Consider the following 16,060-nt stretch of genomic DNA (forward strand, 5'->3'; position numbering starts at 1 on the left):
AGGGTCGCTATGGGTCGGAACCGACTCGACGGCACTTAACAACAACAACAACAATTAATATGAAGACTACTTTTATTCACTTTTCCAAGGAATTTGCTGATAAAAATTTTTAAAAACCAACAAAACTTTTCTGAGGAGGAATTAAATCAGTAGAAGCTGGTTTTGTCAAGTTCTCATTGCCCGGGCACATTTGGCTCACTAGGCTATCATGGGCTGAAACCTTCTACAGAGGAGATGAGAGTTGTTAGTCAAAACAGCTAGCAAACTGATAGTTATCTACTGATTGGAGTTCATTTGGCAGTGTTGACTTTTACAGTTTTTCTCAAACTATCACTTAGAATGTAAAATGCTAGTAGGTTTTTTACTCCTTTTCTCTTTACTTTTTAATCCACAAAGTTTGGAAATGATGGCAGCAGAGAGGGTGACAAATAATCCCCAAATCATTTGTACTTACTTTCAACCTCCTGGGTGTCACTTCTGATTTTGTTGTTATTGTTACTGAGTTTATTCTGACTCAAAGTGACACTGTGTAGAGTTTCCAAGGAGTGGCTAGTAAGTTTGAACTGCTAACCTTGTAGATCAAACCAGCCTGTGGTTTAGGAGTACTCTTATTCTGGGTGATTGAAGTTACTGGTTAGCATATGTTTATTAGTGTCATGGCTGACACTTTTCATCAGCATCTAATGCAATCCTCCCAAGTTTTGGAACAAAAATGGGGGAGTAGTTAATCTTGCAGTACAGAAACAGAGGACCCTAGGACCATCAAGAAAGAAGAGCACAGGCAGAGTGTGGGACCCTATCGAGAGAAGCAGCGACACCAGAGATGGAAGCAGAGATGGGGACATAGAGAGAAGGAGCAGCAGAGAACTCCGGACTCTTGGAAAGAGAAAGACTTGGTGTTGGCGGCCAGGAAGCAGGCTTGCAGAATGTACCCTTAGGTTGTTTAAATGATTATATATTCCTCAATGTTTTTGTGTACATCTCACACACACACACACCCCACACACACACATACACAAAATCAAAACAGGGAATGGAAGCAAATCCTGTTGAAAGATGATGCACGGAGGAGATTGTAATCACTGCAATGAAACAGTGGTGTAAAACTGATGTTCTCCCATGTAAACTATTAGTTAAGTCACAGTAAAAATTTACCAAAAAAAAAGAGAAATGACTTTTCTTTTAGGAAACAGATTTTTTTTTTTGAAGGCCTGATTATATCGAGACACTTGTACAGCTTCCCCCACAAAAGTGTACCCTTATTGTGAATTTTGATGTAAAATAGGACGATCCATAAAATTACACTTATTTTCATTAAAAAAAAAAAAAAAAGACTAACATTATACCTCTTCCTTGTGTTCCTACTGTTTTAACTCTTGGTATTCCCTTGACAAGAAGCAGGTATGAAAAGGCAACTTTTTAAAGTTGTTCAGAGAAGGCACCTTTTTTGAAGCTGTTTCTCTGTGGATTTGTTGCTGTTGTTAAGTGTTGTCAGGTTGGTTCCAACTCATAATGACCTTGCATAGGGTTTCTGAGCAGTTGGTGAGTTTGAACCACCAAACTTCTGGATTTGTTGTTGTTGTTACGTGCCGTGGAGTCTGCCCCAACTCATAGCAGGGTTTCCGAGGCTGTAAATCTTCCTGGGAGCAGAAACCCTCATCTTTCTCCCACAGAACAGCTGTTAGTTTTAAACTGCTGACCTTGCGGTTCACAGCTGGATTTATAATCACTGCACTACCAGAGCTCCTTGTGGCTTTCTTAGAGATGCCTAAAAACAGGATGAAGACTTGCTTCTCTGGTTTCTGCTTATCTTTATGGCAAAAGTGTTGAAGTGCAATGGGTTTCAAGGTTCTTAATGTGTTTGTGTGTGTGTGTGTGTGGTGTATACTTTTGAGTCCATCACAAGAGGTATTAGGAAAGTCACTTTCTTTATCTGTGGAATGCAAATAATGATGCCTACTTTATATGATTGGTGTGTGGATTCAGTGAAATAGCAGGGAAAATATCCAACACAGATTAGAAATCCAGACTGTGTGGGTTTCTATTTCTCTTCCTTTCATTCTTCTCAAACACCAAGATTGACTAGAGACACTGCCAGTGATATCAAAGTATATAAAAGGATTTCTGATGAGAATGTCAGAGAAAGGTTGCAATAAAATTGTACTCTTTCTAACCAAAGCTCCATAAACCCAGCCCACATGCCAATATGCCTTATTGTATATTAATTCATTTGTGTGTGTGCCCATGCACATATTTGCCTTGTCTTTGTGATATGTGTGTTAGTGTGTTTCTGCACACATACATATAGCCTATGTAAGTTAGTGTGTGCAGGTGTATATGTAAGCATATGCATGTGTAGAAAGCAACAGAGCTAGGGGAAGAATACATTGCCTAAGATATTTGCTAGTAACCCTTATTCAGTAGATTGGAACTCACGGTATATAAAATGAAGCCCATTTATGATGTTGGTCTTATCTTCTCATTAAAACCGTAGGCATGGAGTTTCATTTTATACCTGGATAAAATAAGCAGTTTAATTTCTCTATACCAGGGGTAAGATGAATTTATGGCTTGCTATGGAGTCCTGAAATGGTGCTGTGGGTTAATGTGCCAGACTGCAAAGCCGTTTGAACTGCAAGGTCGGCAGTTCAAGCTCACCAGTCGCTCCTCGGAAACCCTATACAGGGTCGCTATGGGTCGGAACCAAGTCGAAGGCACTTAACAGCAACAACAATGTAGCCCGTGGGCATAGGTAGTGAAGCAGCCAGGCTGGGTGTGTCTTCCTCATTCTTGCTTAGGATAGCAGTCTTCTCAAACACTCTGGGGCTTGGGGGCATCCTCAGAGGCTTTTTCCAGGACACAGTGCTCCTTTTTTCTGTTCCCCACCGCTTCACTGTACAATGGGAAGAGGAAATTACTCTGTGACTAAGCCATCCTGGCCCTAGATTATTCACCCATCAATGAAAAAAGAATATTACACCATATCCATTTTTTTTTTTCAATTTGCTGATAACCAGTAATAACATATTTCAGTGAAGCAAGAACAAATATTTGAGGGTAAAAAAAAAATGCAAGCATGTCTTGGAAGCTGTAAAGAAATAAAAGAGAGAAAGAACTATGCATCTTACCAGATATTGTTGTTGTGAAGTGCCATCGAGTCGGTTCCGACCCATAGCGACCCTGTATAGGGTTTCCAAGGAGCAGCTGGTGAGCTTGAACTACCGACCTTGCAGTTTAAATGGCTTTGCAGTGTGGGGCATTAACCCATAGCCCCACACCAGGACTCTTAGCAGACAGAAGGCCTGAATTTGTTTGAAAGATTACTTTGGTTGGTTGATTATGTACGGTGGAGTTGATTCCAACTCATAGCTATCCTGTATAGGGTTTCTGAGGCTGTAAATCTTTACAGGAGGAGAAAACCTCATCTTTTTTTGTGAAATAGCTGATAGTTTTGAACTGCTGACCTTGAGGTTAGCAGTCCAACTCGTAACCACTATGCTACCAGAGCTCCTTGTTGTTGTTGTTGTTAAGTATTGTTGAGTTGGTTCCAACCCACAATGACCCTGCATAGAGTTTCTGAGGAGCAGCTGGTGAGCTAGAACCATCCACAACGTGGTTCAAATCAACTTTTCAGTTTAGCACATTAAACCAGAGCTCCTTAAAGCTTACTTTATAACACTAATACATACTCTGGGCAACAGTTTAAAACCCTGCTATTTGATGGTCTCATTTTATAATGTCTGGAAATCATTTTTGGCTTTAATTTTTATTTTGGGCCACATGAATGTGGTTTTCCAGGTTCTGATAGAAGTAACTCTATTGGCAGTATACCCAATGATAGGAATGAAATCTAGAGGGAATATGAAGGGGCTTCAAAAAGTTTGAAAAGTTATCTTTCAATTTCATTTTCTCATAAACTTTTTGTTGTTGTTATGTGTGTGGAGTTGGTTCTGACTCATAGCAACCCTGTTGTACAGGGTTTCTGAGGCTGTAAATCTTTACGGGAGCAGAAAGCCTCATATTTCGAAACAGCTGATAGTTTAGAACTGCTTATCCTGAGGTTAGCAACCCAATTTGTAACCACTGTGCTCCTTTTTTTGTAGTGCCCCCCCCCCACATAAACTCATTTGTTTATTTACTTATTCAGCAAACTTTAGGAACTCAAAGAAGTTGAGTAGTGTTGGATACTGAAGTTCAAAAGAGATGTGCTGATGTTTTAACCAGCGACATGAGCCGGAATTGGGAATGTACTTCAGGAAAGTACAGAAAGATCAGCAAGAGTCACTATACGTAGGGAAATGTCAATATCTGATTTGTAGTGTTGCTCTGGCAACTGCATGCAAAATGGATGGAGGGCAGCAAGGAACAAAATTAAAGCAGTGAGAGTGGTTAGGGATGTTTTATAGTAATCCAGTAAAGGAATTAGGATGTTGTTTACTAAGGCATTCACAATAGCCAGGGTGGGGGAGGGGGGTTGATTTTAGAACTAGTTAGGAGATAAAATGCCCAGGACTCAGACACAAATTAATATGATCAGGTGAGTGACAAAATGGAATCAAAAGTGAACCCCAGGTGTTTGGTTTCACATGTGGAAACACTCAGCCCCAGGAGCTACTTGGGGAAAATGAGAGCTGGAATCCGGAAGCCCGTGGGCGTCTTGAGTTTGAAACGTCTGGTAGACTCCATACAGAAGTTATCTACCAGGCTTTGAATTTTCAGGTCAGAAACTGAGAGGGGAAAAGCTCAGTTAGAGATTTAATTCATGAGTTGCCTTCAAAATGATGATAATTTAAAAAATGGGAGTAACCGAAGTATAGTGTGTTGTGTGAGAAGGGAAGGTTAAAACAGAGGCTTGAAAGATGGACGTAATTTAAAAGATAATCGGAGAAACGTGAGCATTCAAAAGAGAAAAGAGGGGAAATCAGAAGAGTGTGGTCTTCCAGAATTTCCTGGAATAGAATGCTTGAGAAGAATGAACCTGCCAGTGGTGTCAAAGGTCGCTAAAAGGTCAATGAAGATAAAAGTGTAAATCTCTAAATTTCTATTGAATTTAAATACTAGACTTCTAACCAGAAGGTCAGAGTCCTGGGGTGGCGTTATAGGATAAACACTGGAACACAAGGTCAGCAGTTCAAAATCACCAGCTGCTCCAGGCTCCCAATGAATCGGAACTGACTCGAGCACTTCAACAACAACAATAACCACAAGGTCAGTGGTTCAAACCCACCAGCCACTCCTTGGAAATGTTATGCAGGGTCACTCTGGGTCGGAACCAACTCAACAACGCTGAATAGCAACATCCATCATTAGTGAGACCAAGGCCATTGGGGAGCTATCAACGGAAGCTGGATTGCAGAGTTGGAGTGAGCTTTTGTTGTTTTGTATGCTGTCAAACCTGTTCTGATTCATGGTGACCCTGTTTAAGAATTCTGAGGCTGAAGATCTTTTCAGGAGCAGAAAGCCTCACCTTTCTCCTGCAAAACAGCTAGTAGGTTTGAAATACCAACTTTGCTTGTGGGTTTAAATTGCCAGCTTTATGGTTAACAGTCTGGTGTTTATCCGACAGTGCCATCAGGTCTCCATAGGTACTGAAAGGTAAACAGTAGTCATAGCTGACACTTGTCAAGAGCACATATTATGCCAAATGCTCAAAGCTACTTCGGGTATTATCAAAATGAGGTTATTATTGAGGAAATTGAGATCTCTAAGGGTTAACTTTTCAAGGTGATATTGTATGAATGGAGAAGGGATGATATTTAAGCCTGCCCAGTGGCACTGTGGGCTAATGCACTGGACTGCAAAGTTGCTTTGAACTACAAGGTCGGTAGTTCAGGCTCACCAGCTGCTCCTTGGAAACCCTATACAGGGTCGCTATGGGTCAGAACTGACTCAACGGCACTTAACAGCAACATTCTAATGCCAAAGGTTTTTCACTAGACCATTCTATCCATTTTATTTAGGAGTGACAAACTTTCTTGGGCAGTAATATTTGAAGCTATGAGCTTTAGATAATATTAGAACAAAGGGATAATTGTTGTCATTCCTGTTAAGTGCCATCAAGTCAATTCTGACCTATAGCGACTCCGTATAGGATTTCCAAAGAACAGCTGGTGAGCTTGAACAGGTGACCTCATAGTTCAAACCAACTTTGCAGTCCAGTGCATTAACCCACAGCGCCATACAGACCATTAAAATCATTTAAGTGGATAAAATAATTCAGAAATAACAAAAGAAACCATGGGGCAGTGGGGGGGGGCGGGGCGGGGCGGGGAGTGGCTTCTCATGAATAAGGAGCAATTTGGGATGAAGTAGGATGCATAGGGAATTGAGAGAGACACAGATAGAGAGAGAGAGAGGACCCTAAGAGTGTGTCTTTAGTACTTACAAAGATGGACCTCACAAAGGGAGCCTCTTTGTATGCAAAGCTAGCTCTGTATATTCTTTCAGCTCAATTCAGTAATGAAGGCCTAAATCAGGGAGAAAAGACAATACCAGTATTTCATATAGAGGCCCAGATGCCCCTTTATGTGTTATGATATACAAGGACAGATGATTCTATATTTATGCTTCAATTTCTTTTATTTATTCTCTCCCACTAACTGTCTCTGTATTTTCTCCTTTTTTTCAGATCATGCTTCTTAGTGACCCTGAAATGGAGAGCAGCCTATTGATCAGCTCAGACGAAGGGGCCACCTATCAAAAATATCGGCTCACCTTCTACATCCAGAGCTTGCTCTTTCATCCCAAGCAAGAGGACTGGGTGCTAGCCTACAGCCTGGATCAAAAGGTAAACAAACCCTGTTGTCATTCACATCTTGTCACCTGGGTACCACCCAGTCAAAAGTACTCATTTTTTCAATCTGAAATTTGGAGGGAATTCGATGATACTCCATCATTCTTACCAAGTTGATTTTGTCTTATTGGCATTCTCTTTCCTCTCTACTCTTTAGACTCCAAATATACAGAAAAAGAATCTTTCATTTAGTTTAATTGCTTTTTATCATTCACAGTTGTAAAGTGGTTTTCTCTATATATTTACTTATTTAGCCTTTAAACCAGCACTATGATGTAAGTTGTGTTGTTATCAAGTGCCATAAAGTTGGTTCTGACTCATAGCCACCTTGTATAGGGTTTCCAAGGAACAGCTAGTGGATTTGAACCACCAACCTTGCAATTAGAAGCCCAATGCTTATCCTACAGTGCCACACCAGGACTCTGTGATGTAATTAGGATATGTATAATAATAATAATTTTATAATTAGTGTAGGAAACAAAGGAACATAAAGGCTAAGGTGCTGTTGAATCACAACCAGCTCATAGTTGGAGGACCTAGAGCTTAGATCCATGTTGTTAGGTTCCAGTACAGCATCCTGCCTTGATTTGATAAAATTTGAATATTCAATTTTTTTAAGTTTTAACAATGCAAGGGAAGCCTCAAGTACACATGCTCTTTTCTAAAAAGACTTTAAATATGTCATGGTCCCATAACATCTCTCCTTTGAGTTCCAGATCCATATATCCAACTATGTAGTTGGCATTGACTGTCCAGGAAGTCTCCTGATCCTCCCCCAACAAAGCTCTGTCTCTTCCAGTATTCTCTAATTCTATCCATCTGGTTACAAAAATCAGATGCCTAGGTTGTATCTTTTTTCTTTTTCTTTTTTCACTTGCATATGTTTACTGAAGCAATAAATATTCATAAAAGCAAAACTATGGAAAAAAAAAAACCAAGTGCCCATCAATAATAGATGAATGGACAAACAAATTGTGATACATTTATACAATGGAACATTAGAAAACTACAAAAAATAATGATGAGTTCACAAGACATAATGTGGATTAATCTGGAGGATACCATACTGAGTGAAGTGTGTGCTCCACTGTTATAAAAAGTCAAGGATAGGTATACATACAGAAAGCAATGTTCTTTGATGATTGTCAAGGATGGGATGGGGAAACATGGGGCATCTACTAGATAGTAAACACTTCTTATTTTCAGTTATGACAGAGGCAATATCTATCTAAAAGAGGTGAAGCCTTCACCACTTGTTAACAGTAAATGAAGATACTAAGAAATACTAAGTTGTGTCTTTAATAATTCCTTGTTCCTAACCCACCATCTCTAATCCACCAACAGATATTGCCTGTCCTATCTTTAAACATCTCTTGATTCCACTCCTTCCAATCAAGGATGCCTAGGGGCACCATGGATAAGAGCTTGACTGCTGCCTGAAAGGTTGGTGGTTCAAACCTACCATCTGCTTCCTGGGTGAAAGATATGGCAGTCTTCTTCTGTCAAGATTTACAGCCTTGCAAATCGTTTAATAGAACAGAGGAGAAAAATCTGTTTATAGATTGTTTTTATAGAAGAACGTGTTTATAGAACAGAGGTGAACTATAAGGCAGTACTCCTCTGTTCTATAGGGTCACTGTATCAGAATCAACTTGATTGTAATTGACTTTTCTAGGATTACCCCCACTCAAGCAGACATCTGTCATCTGGACTACTGCCAGAGCATCTTTCAGTATGTTCTCCACACCATAATCCCTTCCCAAATACAGATCTTATGATTTCATGCCTTTGTGAAACCCATTCACTGTTTTCATTTTTTTCATAGAATAAAGGCTGAAGTCCTCAGTAAGGTCTCTGAGCTTCTGCCAGGTCTTATTCCTTCTTCTCTCTCCTGACACATGGGTAGCATGTCCTCTTGAATGGTCTTCTTTTAGACCTTCACCCTAGCTGTACATCTCCTGCTCACTGTCCTCTGCCTGGAACCCTCTTCAAACTCTTGCCATTAAGTGCAAGCCTCTCATTGTATAATCTCAGATGGCGCATTACTTCGTCAGGATGCCTCCGCAGACTTCCTGACAAGATCAGACCCTCACCCCCACCCCCACCCAATGTTTTCTTCCATAGCACTGTGTACCTCTTCCTATGAGCACTTGAGTGACATTTTACATTGATTTGTGCAATTTTGGATTACTTGCATCCCTTGCTAGGTTACAAGCTCCAGTAAGGCAGAGCTATGTGATTTTACTCACTGTTGTAGCACCAGTTTCTGTCAAAGTGCCTGCTACTTTATGTTCAGGAAATATTTGTTAAATGAATGAATTGTTGTTGTTGTTAAGTGCTGTTGAGTTGGTTCCGACCCATAGCGACCCTGAACAGGGTTTCCGAGGCTATAAATCTTTACAGGAGCAGAAAGCCTCATCTTTCTCCTGCGGAGCAGCTTGTAGTATTGAACTGCTGACCTTGCAGGTCACAGCCCAATTCATAGCCACTATGCTACCATTAATATATATCTTTATCGTATTGACAAGAAGATAAGAAAGAAGGAAGAAACCAAAATGGATCTCAGAAGAGACTCTGAAAGCTGTTGTCTGGTGTAGATGATAAAGCAAATGGAAGAAGTGAGGAGGTACAAGAACTGAACAGAAAATTTCAAAGGTCAGCTCGAGAAGACAATTTCAAATATTTTAACAAATATGCAAAACCTGGAGTTAGAAAACTAAACGGGAAGAACACAACCAGCATTTCTCAAGCTGAGGGAACTGAAACAAAAATTCAAGCCTCGACTTGCAGTATTGAAGGATTCTCTGGGCAAGTTATTGATCGATGCAGAAAGCATCTAAAGAAGATGAAAGGAATACACAGGATCACTGTACCAAAAGAAATGGTCACTATTTAACCATTTCAAAATGTAGCATATGATCAAGAGCCAGTGATTCTGAGGGAGGAAGTCCAGTGTGCATTGAAGGCATTGGCAAAGAACAAGGCACCAGGAATTGATGGAATACAAATTGGAATCTTTCAACAAACTGATGAGGCACTTGAGGCATTCACTCATCTATACCAAGAAATTTGGAAGACAACTACCTGGCCAACTGACTGGAAGAGACACATATCTTTCAGTGCTAGTTCCAAAGAAAGAAGACCCAATGGAATGTGAAAATCATCAGACAATATCATCAATGTCCCATGTGAATAAAGCTTTACCAAAGGTAATAAAAAAAATGGCTGCAGCCATACATTGACAGAGAACTTCCAAAGGTTCAAGCTAGTCAGAAGAAGATGTGGAAAGAGGGATATCATTGCAGACATCAGATGGATCTTGGCTGAAAGCACAGAATACCAGAAAGATGTTACCTGTGCTTTATTGACTATGCAAAGGCTTTCGATTGTGTGGATCATGACAAGCTATGAATAACACTGTGAATTATGAGTGTTCCAGAACACTTAATTGTGCTCCTGAGAAACCTGTACATAGACCAAAAGGCAGTTATTCGAACAGAACAAGGGAACATTGATTGCTTTAAATTAGGAAAGTTGTGCGCCAGGCTTGTATTCTTTCACCATACTTATTCAATCTGTATGCTGAGCTAATAATCCAAGAAGCTGGATTATATAAAGAAGAACATGGTGTCAGGTTTGGAGGCATACTCATTGACAATCTGTGATATGCAGATGATACAATATTCCTTGCTGAAAATGAAGAGGACTTAAAATACTTACTGATGAAGGTCAAAGACCAGTTTTCGGTATGGGTTGGATCTCAATGTAAAGAAAACAAAAATCCTTACCACTGAACCAATAAATACAATCAAAATAAATTGAGAAAAGATTGAAGTTGTCAAGGACTTCATTCTTCTTGGATCAATCATCAGCACTCATGAAAGCAGCAGCCAAGAAATTAAACAACGTATTGCATTAGGCAAATCTGCTGCACAAGACCTCTTTAAAGTGTTGAAGAGCAAAGATGTCAGTTTGAGCACTAATGTGCACCTGGCACAAACCATGGTATTTTCAACAACCTCATATGCATATGAATGTCAGACAGTGAATAAGGAAGACCATAGAAGAATTGATGCATTTGAGTTATGATGTTGGAGGAGAATATTAAAAGTACCATGGACTGCCAAAAGAACAAATAAATCTGCTCTGGAGAAAGTACAGCCAGAGTGCTCCTTGGAAACCAGGATGGCCAGACTTCCTCTCTCATACATCAGATATACTATCAGGAGGGACCAGTCACTGGAGAAGGATATGATATTTGATAAAGTGGAGGATTGGGGAAAAAGAGGAAGGCCCCAACAAGATGGATTGGCACAGTGGTGGCAGCCGGTGGGCTCAGGTGTAGCAACGATTGTGAGGTTGACCGAAGACAGGGCAGTGTTTCATTCTGTTGTGTGTAGGGTCACTATGAGTCGGTACTGACTCGATGGCACCTAACAATAGCAACATAGTAATGACCCTCAATATTTGATCAATTTATACTTAAGGAGTTTAGGATTACTCTTCTTTGTATGTCCTGCCATCTCCTGACACTTTCTTGTGATGCTGCCAAACTGTTATGTAATAAATCAATCACTGGAAAGTAATACATGATTAGTAACACTGTTTTGTACGGATATCTATAGAATTACCTTGGTTTAAATAGTTTCTTCCTTCTGCTTTCTTCAATCCTGAAAGAGTTGCTCCATTGTACATGTATTTCAATATGTGATTTAACATGGTTATAACTATGTGTTTGTGTGTACATATGTGTGTGATATGTCAGCACCTTTAAACAATAATTTCAACCTAACCTTTATATCTCTCATTAATGGAGCTCATGGTGGGCTCCAGGTGCTTAATGCAATCCCCCTAAGGACATCTACATGACATTTGCAGAGCAAAAGCTATTGCAAATACATTTCTTTCATAGTAGCAAGTGGATATTGTAGAAAAGACTTAGCCAAATGTCAGCTAGTCAGTAATTTTAGATGCTTCATATAGTCAGAAATTTAAAAATGGTATTGAAAAAGAAAAATTAGGTGAATGTTGTTAGTTGGGTGATAATTTATTTAGATGGCTCACAGAACTCTAACTCAAATTTTTATTTATACAGAAACAAGCTAGTTTAGTAGCAAGAGAGCTCCTATCAGTAAGTTGGTAAACACAGTGTACCTAGAAAGCATATACTATTCCTCCATCTCTTGCCTACAACACCAAGTACATCTAGAAATGGCTTGTGAAATACCCTTGTGGATATAATGCACTCAGAATGTTTTCAGACGTGCTGGCTGATTTTTCACTTAGTAAAACGATGTGGAAATGCTGCATTGTTGTTCATGGGTTTCCCTAATCATGCTGCGTGTACCATTTGGGGATGTATTATTCTTTGGATACTCTTTCTTTCTTTCATGTAAGCTTTTATTGTGTATTGAGTAATAGTTTACTTGGCAGAACATCGGTTTTGCATCCAACCAATTGTATTTTTTTTCATTGCAACGATTACAATCCCACCATGTACCGTCAGTTAACAGTGTTTGCCTCTATTCCCTTTTTTTTTAATGTACAAAAAAAAAAAAACCAAAAAAAAACCACTCAGGGATGTATAAACATTTAAACAACCACAGGACACATTTTGTAAGCTGGTCTCCTGCCAGCCAGCACACAGCCTTTCTCTTTCCATCAGTCTAGAGTTCTCAGCTACTCTATCTCTCCATGCCATCACCTCTGCCTTCATCTCTTGATATTGCTGCTTCCCTGGTTAGAATCCCACGTTTCCCTCATGCTCTTCCCTTTTGGTGGTCCTAGGGTCCTCTGTTCCTGAAACGTAAGATTAACTACTGCTCCCTTTTGATTACACATCTTCTGCCTTTACAGTTGTAACAGTAACAATTAGTCATGATAACAACTGTTGTTGTTAAGTGCCCTCGAGTTGACTCCGACCCATAGCAACCCTGTACAGGGTTTCTGAGGAATAGTTGGTGAGCTTGAACCACCGACATTGCAGTTCAAATGGCTTTGCAGTCTGACGCATTAGCCCACAGCGCCACACCACGCCTCCATGATAGCAATTACTCATTATTAAATCAAACGAATTCTATCCCTATCTCCTCTCACCAGATCTATCTAGACAAGATGAAAACTATTCAGTGGAGATTCTACCTTGCCTCACATACTCTGAAACTAAACTCCCTTAGGAAAACTTATATGCCAGCCACTTCGTGTCTTTATACCCTCCTATCTGGTGTGAGTTGCTGTGGGTTAATGCGCCAGACTGCAAAGCTATTTGAATTGCAAGGTTGGCAGTTCAGCCTCACCAGCTGCTCCTCAGAAACCCTATACAGGGTCTCTATGGCTCAGAACTGACTCAACAGCACTTAACAACAACAACAAACCCCCATTTTATATAGCCAGTGTCTAAGTTGCCTGTCCCTATCTGTGTTCTAAGGGGATAGGCATGATCCTTGATGTGAAGACTCCGTCCCTCTAGGATGCTATTTTGAATTAGTAAATCCATAAGTATAGGTCAAATCAAGTTCATGAAATTGTAGCAACACTTGTTTTCTTTATAAAAGAAACACTTGTTTCCTTTATCAAATGTCTTTATCTTCCTCTAGTGGAGTTCTGATCATCAAGCCATCCGAGCTAGGTCAAATGGGTACTATCTGCAAGTTTGGGCATTTTTGCGAGCCTCCCACTACTTCATATCAGCTGGATGCTACACTCGAAGCTCTAGCCCCCAGTGGTGATGTCAGTGCCCATGTTTGGGTACTCTTTCTTGTTGATATCTTTTGTTTAAGTGGATGAATTTTCTTCAGGCCCATAAAGTCTCTAACTGGTACCCTGCCATTCTTCTTTTAAATAAATGAAGTGAGGAGGCAGATTGTGTCCCTGGCCACATTGCAGAGATAGCATAAAATACCTAGCACCAGTCTTCCGGGTTGCAGAAGAGTTGTTTTATTGTTTTTGTTTTTTTTTAATTTGGGGGTAATTTAGCAGTTTAGTCAAAGAGAGTTATGCTCTGCAGCAGCACCAGAAGATGCAAGTGTGAGATTGATGTAAGGATGTGCTACTTTAGACTGGAGCCATCTCTGATGTTCATGGACTGAGGCAGCTGATTTTTTTCCAGAGAAAATAAAAAGTGCTAGTGTTAAGGTAACTGTGGCATCAAAGGGAGATGTTTGTGGTGAAGAGTAAATCGATGTTTCCATTATTGTGCCTTTGATGAAATGCACTAGCAATTTCTTTAGAATCGGTAAGCCTATCTCTTTATGTTGTATGTATTACAAAAGATCTAATTGAATGATATTTTTAAAGGGACAATATCCAATTGCTTTACCCTCCAAATTACTACACAACTTTGCAGGAGGCTTGATGGTAGATTTCACTTGCTAAAGGCCTTGCTTGAAAATTAAGGACAGACCACCTGAATGAAACAAAATTGGAGCTAGAAACTGAGAGAGAATATTATGTTAGTTGAGATGCTGGATAGTGGAATAAGAGTTAACTAGGAAATGTGACTACATAACACAGATCACAACCAGACTGAGAACAGAGGTTATCCAAATCTTCTAAAGCTTTGTGGGTTGGCTGGGTGGGGGTGGGGGTGGGGGTTGTGGTGGAGGAGCACCTCTTTTGGACTTGACTCTGTTGGAGGACCATGCCCCTTGGTTCCTGGTGTATCACAATCTACTGTAGTTTTGTGTTTTTTTTTGGGGTTTTTTTTCCTGCTTGGCAAGGCTTGGACTTTTGATCACTTTCTTCAATACTCGCTATTCTGTGAGCTTCAGGTTCCTGATAATTTCTATGCTCACTACTCCTCCACCCTCTGGACTCTCCTACTATCTTGGATTTTAACTGGATTTTGAACTGATGGAAACAGTTCAATCATTACAGATAGAAACAAGAGCAGTGCCCGCATTGCACAGCAACTAAATTTCTTACATATTGTCAGATTTTAATCCAAGTGGGAAACAGACCGCTGTGCTCTGCTCAAAGGTGGCAGTAGCTATGCCACTTTAAGTGAGTGCTCTCCGCTTTGAACTAGTGTGAAACCCTGCATTTTAATGTAAAAGAACTCAGTATTTAGTAAAAATAGGAGTGCCTTTCTTGGGTATAAGAATCTTTGGAGATGTTTTATAAGAATGCTTGAGATTAACACTCACAGCAGAAGCAACAGGTTCTGGTTGAACAAATCAGAGACAATGAAAGAAAAGCTGCATTCTTTAACTCACAACAGAACCAGAGCACTAGAACTTGTGTGTGTGTGTGTGTGTGTGTGTGTGTGTGTGTGTGTGGCTAAGTATCTATAGCAACGCTTGCTATTTTAATGATTTCTAACCGTGCTATTCAGAAACATGAATTACAATCACTATCATGTGGTTGACAATGAAAAAACTTTTAACTCTGTAGATCATGACAAACTATGGATAACATTGTTGTGAGGAGAGGATATTCCAGAACTCTTCATTGTACTCATGAGGAACCTATACAAAGCGATACCTATCAGTATCCCTTTGTTCAGTTGTTCGAACAGAACAAAGGGATACTGATAAAATCAGGAAAGATGTGCATCAGAGTTGTATCTTTTCACTTTACTTAGTCAGTCTGTATGCTGAGCAGATAATCTGAGAATCTGGATTATATAAGGAAGAATATGGCATCAAGATTGGAGGAAGACTCGTTAAAAATCTGTAACATGCAGATGATACAACCTTGCTTGCTGGCAGCAACAGCTTAAAATACTTAGTAATAAAGATCAAAGGCTACACAGCTTTTAGTATGGATTGCACCTCAATGTAAAGCAAACAAAAATTTTCATAACTGGACCATTAGGTAACATCATGAGAAATGGAGAAAAGATTGAAACCATGAAAGACTTCGTTTTGCTTGGATCCACAATCACACTTATAGACACAACGGTCAAACAATCAAATGATATATTGCATTAGGAAAACCTTCTGCAAAATATCTCTTTGAAGTGTTAAAGAGCAAAAGATATCAGTTTGAGGACTAAGGTGGTCCTGACCCAAGCCATGATATTTTCAATTACCTCATATGCATGTAAAGTTGGACAATGAATAAAGAAGCCTGGAGAAGAATCAATGCATTTGAATTATAGTATTGGGAAACAATATTAAAAGTACCATGTATTTACCCACAAGAAATATGAGCCATAACATGAGTAGATATATGCATATCAATCTTTTTATTTTATTTTATTGTAAATAGCAGCACTATTTACAATAGCAAAAAGATGGAGACAGCCTAAGTGCCCATCAACGGAAG

At 39.7% G+C, this 16,060-nt stretch overlaps 1 protein-coding gene across 1 annotated transcript in view; it reads left to right on the forward strand.

Moving 5' to 3' along the window:
- The window catches only part of SORCS3 (sortilin-related VPS10 domain containing receptor 3), an 863,487-nt gene that overhangs the window by 460,865 nt on the left and 386,562 nt on the right, over positions 1-16,060 (forward strand). The window contains exon 4 of the mRNA XM_006831323.1: positions 6,629-6,787. Coding sequence (XP_006831386.1) covers positions 6,629-6,787 — 159 coding nt within the window. The remainder of the gene's footprint in view (positions 1-6,628; positions 6,788-16,060) is intronic.

This window comes from Chrysochloris asiatica, unplaced genomic scaffold (assembly GCF_000296735.1).
Source record: "Chrysochloris asiatica unplaced genomic scaffold, ChrAsi1.0 scaffold00003, whole genome shotgun sequence".
In the NCBI taxonomy this organism is placed as follows: domain Eukaryota; kingdom Metazoa; phylum Chordata; class Mammalia; order Afrosoricida; family Chrysochloridae; genus Chrysochloris; species Chrysochloris asiatica.